At 42.4% G+C, this 14,208-nt stretch overlaps 1 protein-coding gene across 4 annotated transcripts in view; it reads left to right on the forward strand.

Annotated features, from left to right (window-relative positions):
* Positions 1–14,208, forward strand: part of INTU (inturned planar cell polarity protein) — an 88,507-nt gene that overhangs the window by 16,682 nt on the left and 57,617 nt on the right. For all 4 annotated transcript variants that reach the window (XM_073641517.1, XM_073641502.1, XM_073641525.1 and 1 more), the window contains exon 2: positions 9,610–10,169. In XM_073641517.1, coding sequence (XP_073497618.1) covers positions 9,610–10,169 — 560 coding nt within the window. The remainder of the gene's footprint in view (positions 1–9,609; positions 10,170–14,208) is intronic.

Below are 14,208 nucleotides of genomic sequence, written 5' to 3' on the forward strand. Positions count from 1 at the left end.
AACAAGTGGGACACAATCGTGAAGTGGAACGAAATTTATTGGCTGTTTTAAACTTTTTAAAAAAATTAAAAACTGAAAAGTGGAGAGTGCAATATTATTCGGCCCCCTTGAGTTAATACTTTGTAGCGCCACTTTTTGCTGCGATTACAGCTGCAAGTCGCTTGGGGTATGTATCAGTTTTGCACATCGAGAGGCTGAAATTCTTGCCCATTCTTCCTTGCAAAACAGCTCGAGCTCATTGAGGTTGGATGGAGGGCGTTTGTGAACAGCAGTTTTCAGCTCTTTCCATAGATTCTCGATTGGATTCAGGTCTGGACTTGGACTTGGCCATTGTAACACCTGGATACGTTTATTTTTGAACCATTCCATTATAGATTTTGCTTTATGTTTGGGATCATTTTCTTGTTGGAAGATAAATCTCCGTCCCAGTCTCGGGTCTTTTTCTGACTCCAACAGGTTTTCTTCCAGAATGGTCCTGTATTTGGCTCTGTCCATCTTCCCATCAATTTTAACCATCTTCCCTGTCCCTGCTGAAGAAAAGCAAGCCCAAACCATGATACTGCCACCACCATGTTTGACAGTGGGGATGGTGTTTTGAGGGTGATGAGCTCTGTTGCTTTTACGCCAAACATATAGTTTTGCATTGTGGCCAAAAAGTTCGATTTTGCTTTCATCTGACCAGAACACTTTATTCCACATGTTTGGTGTGTCTCCCAGGTGGCTTGTGGCAAACTTCAAACGAGACTTTTTATGGATATCTTTGAGAAATAGCTTTCTTCTTGCCACTCTTCCATAACGGCCAGATTTGTGCAGTGTACAACTGATTGTTGTCCTATGGACAGACTCTCCCACCTCAGCTGTAGATCTCTGCAGTTCATCCAGAGTGATCATGGGCCTTTTGGCTGCATCTCTGATCAGTCTTCTCCTTGTTCGAGATGAAAGTTTAGAGGGACGGCCTGGTCTTGGTAGATTTGCAGTGGTCTGATACTCCTTCCATTTAAATATGATTGCTTGCACAGTGCTCCTTGAGATGTTTAAAACTTGGGAAATCTTTTTGTATCCAAATCCGGCTTTAAACTTCGCCACAACAGTGTCTCGGACCTGCCTGGTGTGTTCCTTGGTCTTCATGATGCTCTCTGCACTTGAAACAGAACCCTGAGACTATCACAGAGCAGGTGCATTTATACGGAGACTTGATCACACACAGGTGGATTCTATTTATCATTACCAGTCATTTAGGACAACATTGGATCATTCAGAGATCCTCACTGAACTTCTGGAGTGAGTTTGCTGCACTGAAAGTAAAGGGGCCGAATAATATTGCACTCCCCACTTTTCAGTTTTTAATTTGGTAAAAAAGTTTAAAATATCCAGTAAATTTCGTTCCACTTCACAATTGTGTCACACTTGTTGTTGATTCTTCCCCAAAAATTTAGAATTTTATATCTTTATGTTTGAAGCCAGAAATGTGGCAAAAGGTAGAAAAGTTCAAGGGGGCCAAATACTTTCACAATGCACTGTATGTAAGGCTACTTACTACCTGGTCCTCTCCCTCTATATTTTATAGACACTATAGGTTAGATATGGGAGTATCGGCTGACCTCACCTTTAGGAGAAGAGTGCTCCAGCCTGGGGTCCCTCCCTAGATTACTTTTATCTCTGTAATTCTCTCGTGGTGCTGTCATGGTCAACCGATAAAGTCATAAATTACTTACCGGTAACAGTTTTTTTTCGGAACCCATGACAGCACCCTTATATTCCCTCCATTCACGTTTGTGGGAGCTTTTTATGAATTATAATCTCACGCTTAATAGGTGTCGTGTGGTATGGTGAAATTGTGGTTGGTTGTTGTATTAACATGGCAGTTTTCTCTTGCTCTGTAATCCAACGGAGTCGGGAGAGAGGTGCCGCCCTTTTAAGCCTGTAGGTTTCCTGTCTTTGGTGGGCGGATCCCTTCTCTCGCTCGTGGTGCTGTCATGGGTTCCGAAAAATCCCGTTACTGGTAAGTAACTTAGGACTTTTTTTTTTTTTTTTCCCCCTGACACTGAACTATGCCTGGGGACAATAGTTCACCGAAAATAGAAAACTCCTTTTAAAGGGGTTGTCCGGTCTAAAATGAGAAGTCTGCACAGACTGAATCCTCCCCGTGCGCTCTGCGAGGATTCTCTGGTGTCAGCATGTTACTGCAAGTATGTTATATGCATACTCCCGGCCAGAATCCGACTAGACTACTTTCAGCATGCTCAATGCAAGTGTATTGTTCTAGGCTGGAAACAGTCTAGTCGTATTCTGGCTGGGAGTATGCATATCACGTACTTGTCCAGGGCTGTGCAGTCGGTAAGCCAAACCTCCAACTCCAATTCCGACTCCTCAATTTCCATGACAACGACTCATGTTTAAGTGATTTACTGTAGCACAGATTCATCTCAGCTAAAAGTCTAGACCCTTAGATCAGGAATAGGACAGACATTTATAGCACATTTCATAACTTTCCCAAATTCTTATGAAAAAATATTTCCCACAAACTGCATTGAACTACTGTACCCAATTTATTATATATTTTAGGAGTCGGTCCATTTTATACCGATTCCGACGCCACGAAAATGGACACCGACTATGACTCCACAGCCCTGCTGGTCATGTGACTGCCGTCCTCTGCGCTAACACCGACAATCCTCCCAGCGTGCAGTGCGTGCACTGGGAAGATTCACAAGTCTGCGCTCACATAAAGAGACTGCAGACTTGTCGTTTTAGGCCGGACGACCCCTTTAACCATTTGGCTTCTGTAGTCTCTATGTAACATAGGACATAATTCATTCTGTATAAACAGTGAATTTATCAGTAAGCTTTCAATGGCAGGGTTGCTAATACATTTGTCTTCTAAACATTTGTGAGCTGGTTTATGTCTAGTTGAAATGTATTGTGATCATCAATCAGCTTAGATCTTGGGAGAAAAGAGAGAGGCTATGTTCACACTAGTTGTTTTTTCAGTGTTTTTTATGCTAAGTTGCAGCTGTATTTTACAGTACCAGCAAAGTCTGAGATTTCAGAAATCTCATGCACACATATTGGTTTTTGTGTCATCAGTATTTTGGGCTTTGCATGTTTTTTTTGCACAATAGAGCATGTTGCTACTTTCAGCGTTTTGTTCTGCATTTTTCACCCATTGAAAAGTGGGTGGTGAAAAAACGCCTAGTGTGAACATAATTTATAAGGTTTTGCTGATTTTTTTTAGTGAAAAAAAAAAAAGTACAGCAGAATGTGAAACTCATTTACTTTAGTGATTTTACCATCTTGTCTTTGTTGCTTGAGATGGCAGTTTGGATTAGTACAGTTTAAATTAGTTATGTGTAAAGTATAAACGTTAGCTGAGCTAGGTGTGAGATTGAACAATACCTGTGGCCCACGGAGGTGTGAAATTTAACAATCTCTGAGCAACTCAATGGCAGACGATAGTGTGAAAATAAATAGTGTCATACAAACTCAATGTACGGCCAGTGTCTTAGAAAAACTATTCCTGAACAATTCACCTCCCCTCTGGTTAATATGGTTTCACGTATGTCTTACATTGATGACCTGTGTTCATGCTTCTGTGGTGAAAACAAAGCTGAACTTTGGGATCCTGAAAAACGAATCTATAATGCACCAAAACCTGCCTTTTTGACGCAGCTTCTTTCCAAACAAGAGATCAGGTTTTTCTGCAAAAAAAAAAACGCTGGAAAAAACCCTAGTGTGAACATAGACATAAGGGTAACATGGACATAAGTGCTTCCATCAAAACTAGCTTATTCTGCTGGCTATGTACTGTGATACACAGAGGAAGTAAATCGGTCTAAAAGTTTTAATGTAATTCTCTTGCAAAATTGCTATTTAGTAAAAAAAAAAAAAAAAAAAAAAAAGTATGCACAAAGGTTTCCATATCTGAAAAAAAAAACTGTAATGAAATTTCGACCTTGTGTTGTGTGTATTAAGAATTATTTTTTTTTTGAGTATTAAAGTGTTTTTCAAGGTTTGGTTCTGAGAAAGGGTCTAAGTTGAGAAGCTTAGCAGAACAAAACCCTGAATATAGTCTGTCTATGTGCCCCGAGACTCACAAAATAAGGTCCTGTCCCACGATTGTAAAGGAGAAAGCTGCAGCCGCATTAGGAAGATGTCATTCATGTTGTACATTTGTAAAGAATAGCCCTGCCCTTTTGGATATGCTTGTTTATCCAGTCTCCTATCTGAAAGCCACAAATGAATGAGGCTGTGCTGTGTAAATGCTGCTTTAGCTGCGGCTGAATACTAAAATTCTTATATGAGCTTTTCCTGTCTCAGGAGGAGCATCTGGTTTTCATTCCCATGGTTTATTTAAGAATAAAAAGTTATTCTGATCATCTTGCGGTAGAAGTCCTCCACTATGCAAGAAGTGAGTTTTCTGGGGGATATACAGAAGTCCAACGTATGGGGACAGACAATTTCCCATAAATCCAAATTTCTAATGTGCTTTATTGTAAAATAGCACATTTAGTTCATGTAAGGTCTGTACAAGTAGCACTTCTATGTCCGTGCGCTGTGTTGGTGGTGGGAGAGTGTCACTCCGGGATGTGCTGGCATTTCAGATCACATTAATAACAGCAACTGAGGTTTATTGCTTATTAAGAAATGTCCATGTGGCCCAGGCACTTGTATGTCAGGAACATATACATTGACCAACCATAATAATGAGCTAATAATTTTATTTTTGTAGCACTTTTCAATTCAGAGGGAACATGTATAACCAATATCGGACACTACAGTGACATATATATGCCCCGAGGGGGGCGTAATGGAGTCAGGTGCCTGATTCATTGGAGGAGCAGTCCACTACTAGGACAACCCCTTCTCAATCTAAATGTTTGGCCCAGATAAAATAAAACTTATACTGAACTCCTGTGCCGGCGCCGTTCCAGTGGTGTCAACACTCTCGGTCCCGGGGCTCTCGAGCGGTTGTTGTGACATGTGAGTCTGGAACCCAGTCAGCGCTGGCGTCACTGGCCCGCCTTCGGGAGTTGAGTATAAGCTTTTTTTATATTATCGGGGCCGAACATTTAGATCAATAAGGGGTCGTCCTAGTAGTGGACAACCCCTTTAAGAGACGTGTGCCTCTGCACAAATCTTGCTTCGATCCGAGTCTGAAGTGAAATTTGTGGCGTAAGTTATACCACAGCTCGTCATAGATTAGACGAGCAGGGATTGCCACGTCCCATCCTGCCCATTTTGGTGGAGGTGGCTGAAGCCAAAAGTTGGAAAATTTCATAACTTATTCAAAGTATTTCAAATCTGACCTAAACACTTTGATGAATCGGGGCCATTGTTCAGCGATTCAACCAAGAGAAACGAGTGCCCTGCTCGCAAGAGCTTACAGTCGATGAAGGAAATGGTTATAGTTAAATAGGTTGAAAAAAGACATACTTCAAGTCCATAAAGTTCAACCTTCCTTATCTTTCACTAGATTATTTATATCCCACAATGGCATTGGTTATTAGAAAAACATTTAGGCTTTTTTTTAATGCTGTTATAGTGTCTGCCATCACTACCTCTTGTGGTCGGCATTCCACAGTCTGACAGCTCTGACTGTAAAGAACCCTTTCCTGTTTAACTGCCAGAATTGCCTTTACTCCACATCTAATGAATATCTTCTGGTCCTTTTTGAAAGTTTTTTTTTTTTTTTTTTAGAAAGAATAAATCGTATCCCAGTCCTTTATTAGCCACGTGTGTATTATACATATAAATGAGATTGTCTCATTATAGGAGAGGCCTTCCATCACATGTAATAATTTAGTTGTCCACATTTGAACTGGCTCTAGTTTCCCAATTTCCTTTTTTAAAATGTGAAGACAATACTGGATCCAGTATTAAAGGTAATCTGACAGCAGAATTTCACCCCAAGCGATTTATATGTGCATGTAGCTCTTTCCAGTATAAAGAAGGAATAGTCGGCACTCTGTGTAGCTAGGGTGGTGCACGTGGAAAACAATGTCTATAGGAAAAGAAAATCCCGGCACTCACGTGTTGATAATTAGTTGGTTTATTCCACAACTCACAAAAAGACGTTTCAGCCTGTCCAAGGCTTTTTTCAATTGTGGTTAAATACATTCAGTCAAGAGATTTATAAATAAATCCACGGAAATGACATAATTCTTATTAACATAAAAAGGAAGACTGACACAATAATATACAACAAAACTATACAAAAATGAAACAATAATAATAAACTTAAATTGCAAAACATCAATAACAAGTGAATTTATATACCTAAATAATCCCTAACCAAATATAAATATATAAATCGCAGATTATGGATTCCATTTCATGAATGTACCATATTTTAATATTTACATAAATTTTCTAATCTACATTTCTCAATATTCTTTTTATTAAATATATTCAACATTTTATAATTTTATGAGAAATGTAGATTAGAAAATTTATGTAAATATTAAAATATGGTACATTCATGAAATGGAATCCATAATCTGCGATTTATATATTTATATTTGGTTAGGGATTATTTAGGTATATAAATTCACTTGTTATTGATGTTTTGCAATTTAAGTTTATTATTATTGTTTCATTTTTGTATGTTTTTGTATAGTTTTGTTGTATATTATTGTGTCGGTCTTCCTTTTTATGTTAATAAGAATTATGTCATTTCCATGGATTTATTTATAAATATCTTGACTGAATGTATTTAACCACAATTGAAAAAAGCCTTGGACAGGCTGAAACGTCTTTTTGTGAGTTGTGGAATAAACCAACTAATTATCAACACGTGAGTGCCGGGATTTTCTTTTCCTGTAGCTCTTTCCAGACCTTACATGGCCAATCCGTGCCTCTGTTACTGAGAAATCAGCGTTTGAATCAATTTGCAAATGGCTACAGTAGATCTGAAGCCTCTGTCACTTTGGCTTTCCCTATTTCCCGGCCAATGTTGCCGCCTCCTGCTTGACTGATGGATCCTTTGCCTAAAGAACGGTGTATTGCGGTTCTGTCCAGGAATATACGTATCACATACTTGCAGTCACATGAGCGCCATTACTGGCATGGACATCGGTGAATCCTTACAGTCCGTGCGCTGGGAGCAGTCACAAGTCTGCAGTCACATAGTGACTTAAGACTTGTCATGTTAAACCGGACAACCTCTTTAACATTGATGCAGTGACTGGTGAAGACACTAACCATGATTGAACAATCAGTACCCTAAAATTATGATGACTGACATGATGATTGGGTTAGCATTTCCAACCTGGTTTCCAGTATGCAGTGGTTAGTACCTAGCAAAAGTGGTCCAAGAAAAGATGGTGAACCACTGATACTCATAAGCAGGGCATGATGCACAGATACCGCAAAGAAATTTTATATATATACTGTGTGTGTGCGTGTGCGTGCGTGCGTGTATATATATATATTATATTATATTTTACAGTACAGACCAAAAGTTTGGACACCTTCTCATTTAAAGATTTTTCTGTATTTTCATGACTTTGAAAATTGTACATTCACACTGAAGGCATCAAAACTATGAATTAACACATGTGGAATTATATACTGAACAAAAAAGTGTGAAACAACTGAAAATATGTCTTATATTCTAGGTTCTTCAAAGTAGCCACCTTTTGCTTTGATGACTGCTTTGCACACTCTTGGCATTCTCTTGATGAGCTTCAAGAGGTAGTCACCGGAAATGGTTTTCACTTCACAGGTGTGCCCTGTCAGGTTTAATAAGTGGGATTTATTGCCTTATAAATGGGGTTGGGACCATCAGTTGTGTTGTGCAGAAGTCTGGTGGATACACAGCTGATAGTACTACTGAATAGACTGTTAGCTGCTTTTTTCTTTCCATAATACAAATTCTAAGTAAAGAAAAACGAGTGGCCATCATTGCTTTAAGAATTGAAGGTCAGTCAGTCCGAAAAATTGGGAAAACTTTGAAAGTGTCCCCAAGTACAGTTGCAAAAACCATCAAGCGCTACAAAGAAACTGGCTCACATGAGGACCGCCCCAGGAAAGGAAGACCAAGAGTCACCTCTGCTTCTGAGGATAAGTTTATCCGAGTCACCAGCCTCAGAAATCGCAGGTTAACAGCAGCTCAGATTAGAGACCAGGTCAATGCCACACAGAGTTCTAGAAGCAGACACATCACTTCAACAACTGTTAAGAGGAGACTTTGTGCAGCAGGCCTTCATGGTAAAATAGCTGCTAGGAAACCACTGCTAAGGACAGGCAACAATCAGAAGAGACTTGTTTGGGCTAAAGAACACAAGGAATGGACATTACACCAGTGGAAATCTGTGCTTTGGTCTGATGAGTCCAAATTTGAGATCTTTAGTTCTAACCACCGTGTCTTTGTGCGACGTAGAAAAGGTGAACGGATGGACTCTACATGCCTGGTTCCCACCGTGAAGCATGGAGGAGGAGGTGTGATGGTGTTGGGGTGCTTTGCTGGTGACACTGTTGGGGATTTATTCAAAATTGAAGGCATACTGAACCAGCATGGCTACCACAGCATCTTGCAGCGGCATGCTATTCCATCCGGTTTGCGTTTAGTTGGACCATCATTTATTTTTCAACAGGACAATGACCACAAACACACCTCCAGGCTGTGTAAGGGCTATTTGACCAAGAGGGGAAGTGATGGGGTGCTGCGCCAGATGACCTTGCCTCCACAGTCACCCCAATCGAGATGGTTTGGGGTGAGCTGGACCGCAGAGTGAAGGCAAGAGCCAACAAGTGCTAAGCATCTCTGGGAACTCCTTCAAGATTGTTGGAAGACCATTTCCGGTGACTACCTCTTGAAGCTCATCAAGAGAATGCCAAGAGTGTGCAAAGCAGTCATCAAAGCAAAAGGTGGCTACTTTGAAGAACCTAGAATATAAGACATATTTTCAGTTGTTTCACACTTTTTTGTTAAGTATATAATTCCACATGTGTTAATTCATAGTTTTGATGCCTTCAGTGTGAATGTACAATTTTCAAAGTCATGAAAATACAGAAATTTCTTTAAATGAGAAGGTGTGTCCAAACTTTTGGTCTGTACTATATATATATATATATATATATATATATATATATATATATATATATATATATATATATATATATATATATATATATATATATATAGCCAAAGATTTCACTTCTTACATTACATGAGCGATATCTATTGTAAGTTCTACAATAGCTGAGAAACCGGCTAATCCTCACAGTGCAGGCTGGACAGTATAGTTCTCCATACAGGATTATGGGCACCACATAGCCCTCTATACAGTATTATGGGCCCCATAGATCACGCCAGGCAGGATACCGGCCCCCACAGAACGCGCCAGGCAGGATACCGGCCCCCACAGAATGCGCCAGGCAGGATACCGGCCCCCACAGAACGCGCCATTCAGGCTGACCGTTACCAGTAGTCACAATAGGCATGTCTTGATTCAGTGGTCACACTATCTCACCAAGTAGTACCTTTGCAGTCAAAGCACACCTTTACCCCAACACACTACCTTTCCCATTAGTCAGAAGGTTGAACGTTAGTACTGACTCGTAGTCCTGCTTTAAAATGGTAATTTTATTTCTTGAATCTATTTGCAGTGACGTGGAGCCGGAGTGGTTGGAGAGAGTGGAGCGTAATGGAGAACTGTTTTATCTTGAGTTGAGTGAAGGAGAGGAAGAAGCAATTTTACCTCTGAATCCAGGAGTAAACCATGTCAGATTTTGTGAAAATGTAGCGGAAGTTATTTCAGAAAATGCTAAGAAAAATAGAAATGAACCACGTTTTAATAAACTTGCAAAAATTTTGAGGAACAAGCGCATTAGCAAGAAGAGGCCTTCTAGACTAAATGGATCAACAGGGCCTACTTCTATCCTCAAGCACCAGCCCAGCCTCAAAACTGGAATGCTTACCCATCAACAGTATAAGGATATTTGTCTATATGTCAATCCAAACCGGATTGTTGACGCTGCACCATATGAGAAGCTCTGCCTGCTCCAGAGACTGATTGGGATCGTTCATCAGTCTTCAAAGAACAGCAAGAGACTGGAAAAGCAAGGTGCTCCTGATCCACCACATCGGTGGACGAGCCCTGAGAAGCTGGTTGTTCATGGTTTCATTCCAGAAAGTCCATCTATTCGCTGTGGCCAAATCCTTATTGGTAAGAGGGCATTAATTGTGCAGATATCAGATCTACTCTAGCGTAAACCTGGTCATACATGTTAGATAACTGTAGGTCATTCGTTAATCTGACGTCTCTCTCCTCACTCTCCCATACACTTGTTGCTGTGTTTTCTATGGGAAGAGCAGCGTAAAGCCCTCCCATAACATTACATAACTGTTGGGTAAACGATCGTTTGGCCGGCAGATTTTTACCCCCCAACTCTCCTATACATAGAAGTGCTGGCTCGACTGAGCGCTCCTGTGGGTTTTTTTATGAATAAACCCGCTGCCAGATATCTGTCGGCGGCTTATTGCACTGTAATCAAAACGATCAACATCTGAAATCCGACATAATCTGTCAGTGCTCCTGACAAACATTATACTGTTAGCCGAATCTGTCGATATCGACTGGTTCGGCTAACATTAGTCTAATGTGTATGGGGACTTTAAGTTGCTGCCAGAATCATTTGGCAGCGGCTTATCTGCCCACAAAGCAAAAGAATAGGGAAAATTAATTCCTACAAAACAGTCATCTCTTCAAACATATAGGGGGCCAATCCTGCCCATAACAGTGGGTTTGGCTAACTATTCAAGCTAAGTCCTGCCACTCAGTGCTTCATGGTGGGGCCAATCATGTAAATACACCTTCACACCTGGATGTTTTCTCTCTATATCTACCCCCCTCATTCTCTTCGTTGATTGACAGCTCTGGCTTTATAGAGTTAGAGAGAAAATAAGCATGTGAGAAGGGGTATTTAAATGATTGGCCCTGCCATAAAGCACCGAGCACCTGTACTTGGTTTGAACAGTGATTCTGGGCTGACAGAGTCCCTTTAATGTGTTTAAGTGCCTTAATTTTTTATACTTGTGAAGTATTGTCGTTTCTATTGTAAGGCAGCGCTAGTCATCATACTGGGGGTAACTCGCTTCGCTGCGTCAATCAATGCACACGTGCAATGTCTTTACGTTTTCACCACAATGCAGTTTATTATTTCGGCATAAACCGCTAGTCACACAGTCCATCTTAGTATACTCCCGGCATGTTTACACCTATCACCTCCGGGAGCTTCTCAAGTGGCAGACCGGCATATTACACACATCACAATTCATGAGCCAAGTGGCACACAGGCCCACTTGCTCCAGGTTACAGCTTACGGCAAGGTAATAAAGTAGCAATGTTCATATCACAATGTCCATATAGCACAGGGTATTACCTTTGCCGGGTTTAGCTGTCTCAGTCCATTACGCTTGCCACCACTGTGGCTTTGTGGCTTCCCAGGTAGGGGTCTCTAGCCGTCGTCCCCTCAAAGGCCACTGACATCCACACAGGATCCAGGCTGCGCCTTTCAGGGTTTCTCAACAAGCTGGCTCTCCCTCAAAGGCCACTGGCATCCACACAGGATCCAGGCTCGACCTTCCAGGTACCAGGCTTCACTCCAAAGCTGCTGCCTTCCAAGGCCCCCAGCATCCGCACAGGATCCAGTCTTTGCCTTCAGGCTGCCAGGCTTCACTCGGCCTCACTAGGCCTCTCACAAACGGTGTCCCACACACACACGGAGCACAGGCCTCACACCGAACACACCTGTCTCAAATTAAGCAGGGTTTATATATGCTGTGCACAGACAGCCACATACTGACAGGACCTTGCTGATGTCACAGTCATGTGATCAGTCAGCTGTGTGTATAGGTCCTGTGTGCTGTCCCAGTCATGTGTACAGAGCTTTACTGTGCATACAGGACCTGTGTGATGTCAGTCATGTGACCAGTCAGTTAAAGGGGAAGGTACATGGTCCGATAAACACATCCTGGACCATTTACAGTAATGCTAGCAAGCTGCTGCATTACACTATCTATATTATTATCCTAATTCTTTGCTTGCTACCATGGCATTATGGGCTCTAAAATTGGTGTTACATCAATAGACTGCATGATTGTCAGCAGTTGATAAAATGGATAACTATTGTGGGTAAGATTAATACTTGCAAAGATATTCTCTATAGAACTACCTAGACATACTGTATATGCACATGAGTATATAGTTCTATCAAGAAGTCCGTATTTACAATTGGGAAAATAAGTATTTGATACTACCGATTTTGCAAATTCTCCCACCTACAAAGAATGGAGAGGTCTGTAATTTTTATCGTAGGTACACTTCAACTGTAAGGCCACGGCCCCACTTTCAGTATTTGGTCAGTATTCTGTCAGTTTTTTTTCTTCAGGAGTGGGAGCCAAAACCAGGTGCGGAACAATCAGAGAAAAGGTAGAATAGAAAGAAGTAACCAATTCTGCATTTATCACCCACTCCTGGTTTTGGCTCCCACTCCTGAGAAAAAATACTGACCAAATACTGATAGTGGGGCCATGGCCTAAGAGACAGAATCTAAAAATAAAAAACAGAAAATCACATTGTATGATTTTTTACATAATTAATTAGCATTTTATTTCATGAAATAAGTATTTGATACAATAAGAAAACAGAACTGGTATTTGGTACAGAAACCTTTGATTGCAATTACAGAGGTCAGACGTTTTGTCTAGTTCTTGACCAAGTTTGCACACATTGCAGCAGGGATTTTGGCCCACTCCTCCCTACAGATCTTTCAGGTTTCAGGGCTGTCCCTGGGCAACATTGTGTTTCAGCTCCCTCCAAAGATTTTCTATTGGGTTCAGGCCTCTCCAGGGCCTTGAAATGCCTCTTACGGAGCCACTCCTTAGTTGCCTGGCTGTGTGTTTTGGGTCATTGTCATGCTTGAAGACCCAGCCATGAACCGCCTTCAGTACTCTTACTAAGGGAAGGCTTTTGTGGGCCACAATCTCGCGATACTCGACCCCATCCATCCTCCCTTTAATATGGTGCAGTCGTCCTGTCTCCTTTGCAGAAAAGCACCCCCAAATGTATGATGTTGGGATGGTGTACTTGGGGTTGTACTCATCCTTCTTCTTCCTTTAAACACGGCGAGTGGAGTTGATACCAAAAAGTTCTATTTATCGGTCGACCATGACAGCACCACGAGAGAGGGGATCCACCCACCAAGGACAGGAAACCTACAGTCTTAAAATGGGCGGCCCTCTCTCTCCTCAGTTTGGTTTCCTGTCCTTGATGGAGGGAACCTGTGACAGGCTTACATGTTGAAGACAATGAAGCGGGCTGTCGAGCAGTGCCCTTCTGGGGTCGGCTGCTCCGGCAACACTTTGTGCCAGTGACCATGGAGCTGCGCCCCCATCTGGGATAACAGCCCCGGCATCGTGTAGTTCCAGGTTTCAGCAGAGGCTGCGACCCTATCTGGGGTCGGCAGCCCCAACATCGTACTAAGGGGCGCAGCCCCACGATGCTGGGCTATGTCTGGGGAGGGCAGCCCCAATTTCGCAGGACACTGCATGATAAGGAGCAGCGCCCCTGTCTGGGGTGGGCCGCCTCTTGCAACACGCAGGTGACGGGGGGGGGGGGGGCTGCACCCCTGTCTGGGGTTGGCAGCCCCAGAATTGCGCTGATGCAGGAGCGGCGCCTCTGTGGGGTACTTAGCGCCCCTTAATGTGGCAGAGCCGCGCGCTTCCGGTCTCTCTGTATGGCCGGGGGCGCGGCTTGATGACGGAGCAGTGGAGCTGGTGCTGCTATATAAGCATTTAGGCAACATTGCTCCAGGCTTCCCAGCTACTTCTGGCTCTGTCAGTAAATGGAGCCTGAAAGCGAGCAGCAACAGCAGCAGCAAATCCAGCGGCTGCTGCTTTCGCCATATCAACGGTCGCTTGGGGAGCCCCAGAAGACATGACCCATTCGAGTCACCGGTAACTGCCGGTCTTCAGGAGGGTGAGCAGATTCAGTCGTCATAGCTCCAGCAGGATGGACGAATCTGCAGCCTCCAGGGACGATCCCCTGGCTGAGAAAGGTCCTTCCTTCAAACCAGTAACAGCCCTTTGAGCCGTCTGGGTAAGTGATCTTCGAGAAAGTTCACTTGGTAATAGAGTGTCCCTTCTTCTTGTTTATTATTAGGGGAAGAAGTGTACCTCCAAGTCCAAACACAAAGAATGTGCAT

Source organism: Phyllobates terribilis, unplaced genomic scaffold (assembly GCF_046119375.1).
Source record: "Phyllobates terribilis strain yellow unplaced genomic scaffold, ASM4611937v1 Scaffold_1__5_contigs__length_1240528914, whole genome shotgun sequence".
Classification (NCBI taxonomy): domain Eukaryota; kingdom Metazoa; phylum Chordata; class Amphibia; order Anura; family Dendrobatidae; genus Phyllobates; species Phyllobates terribilis.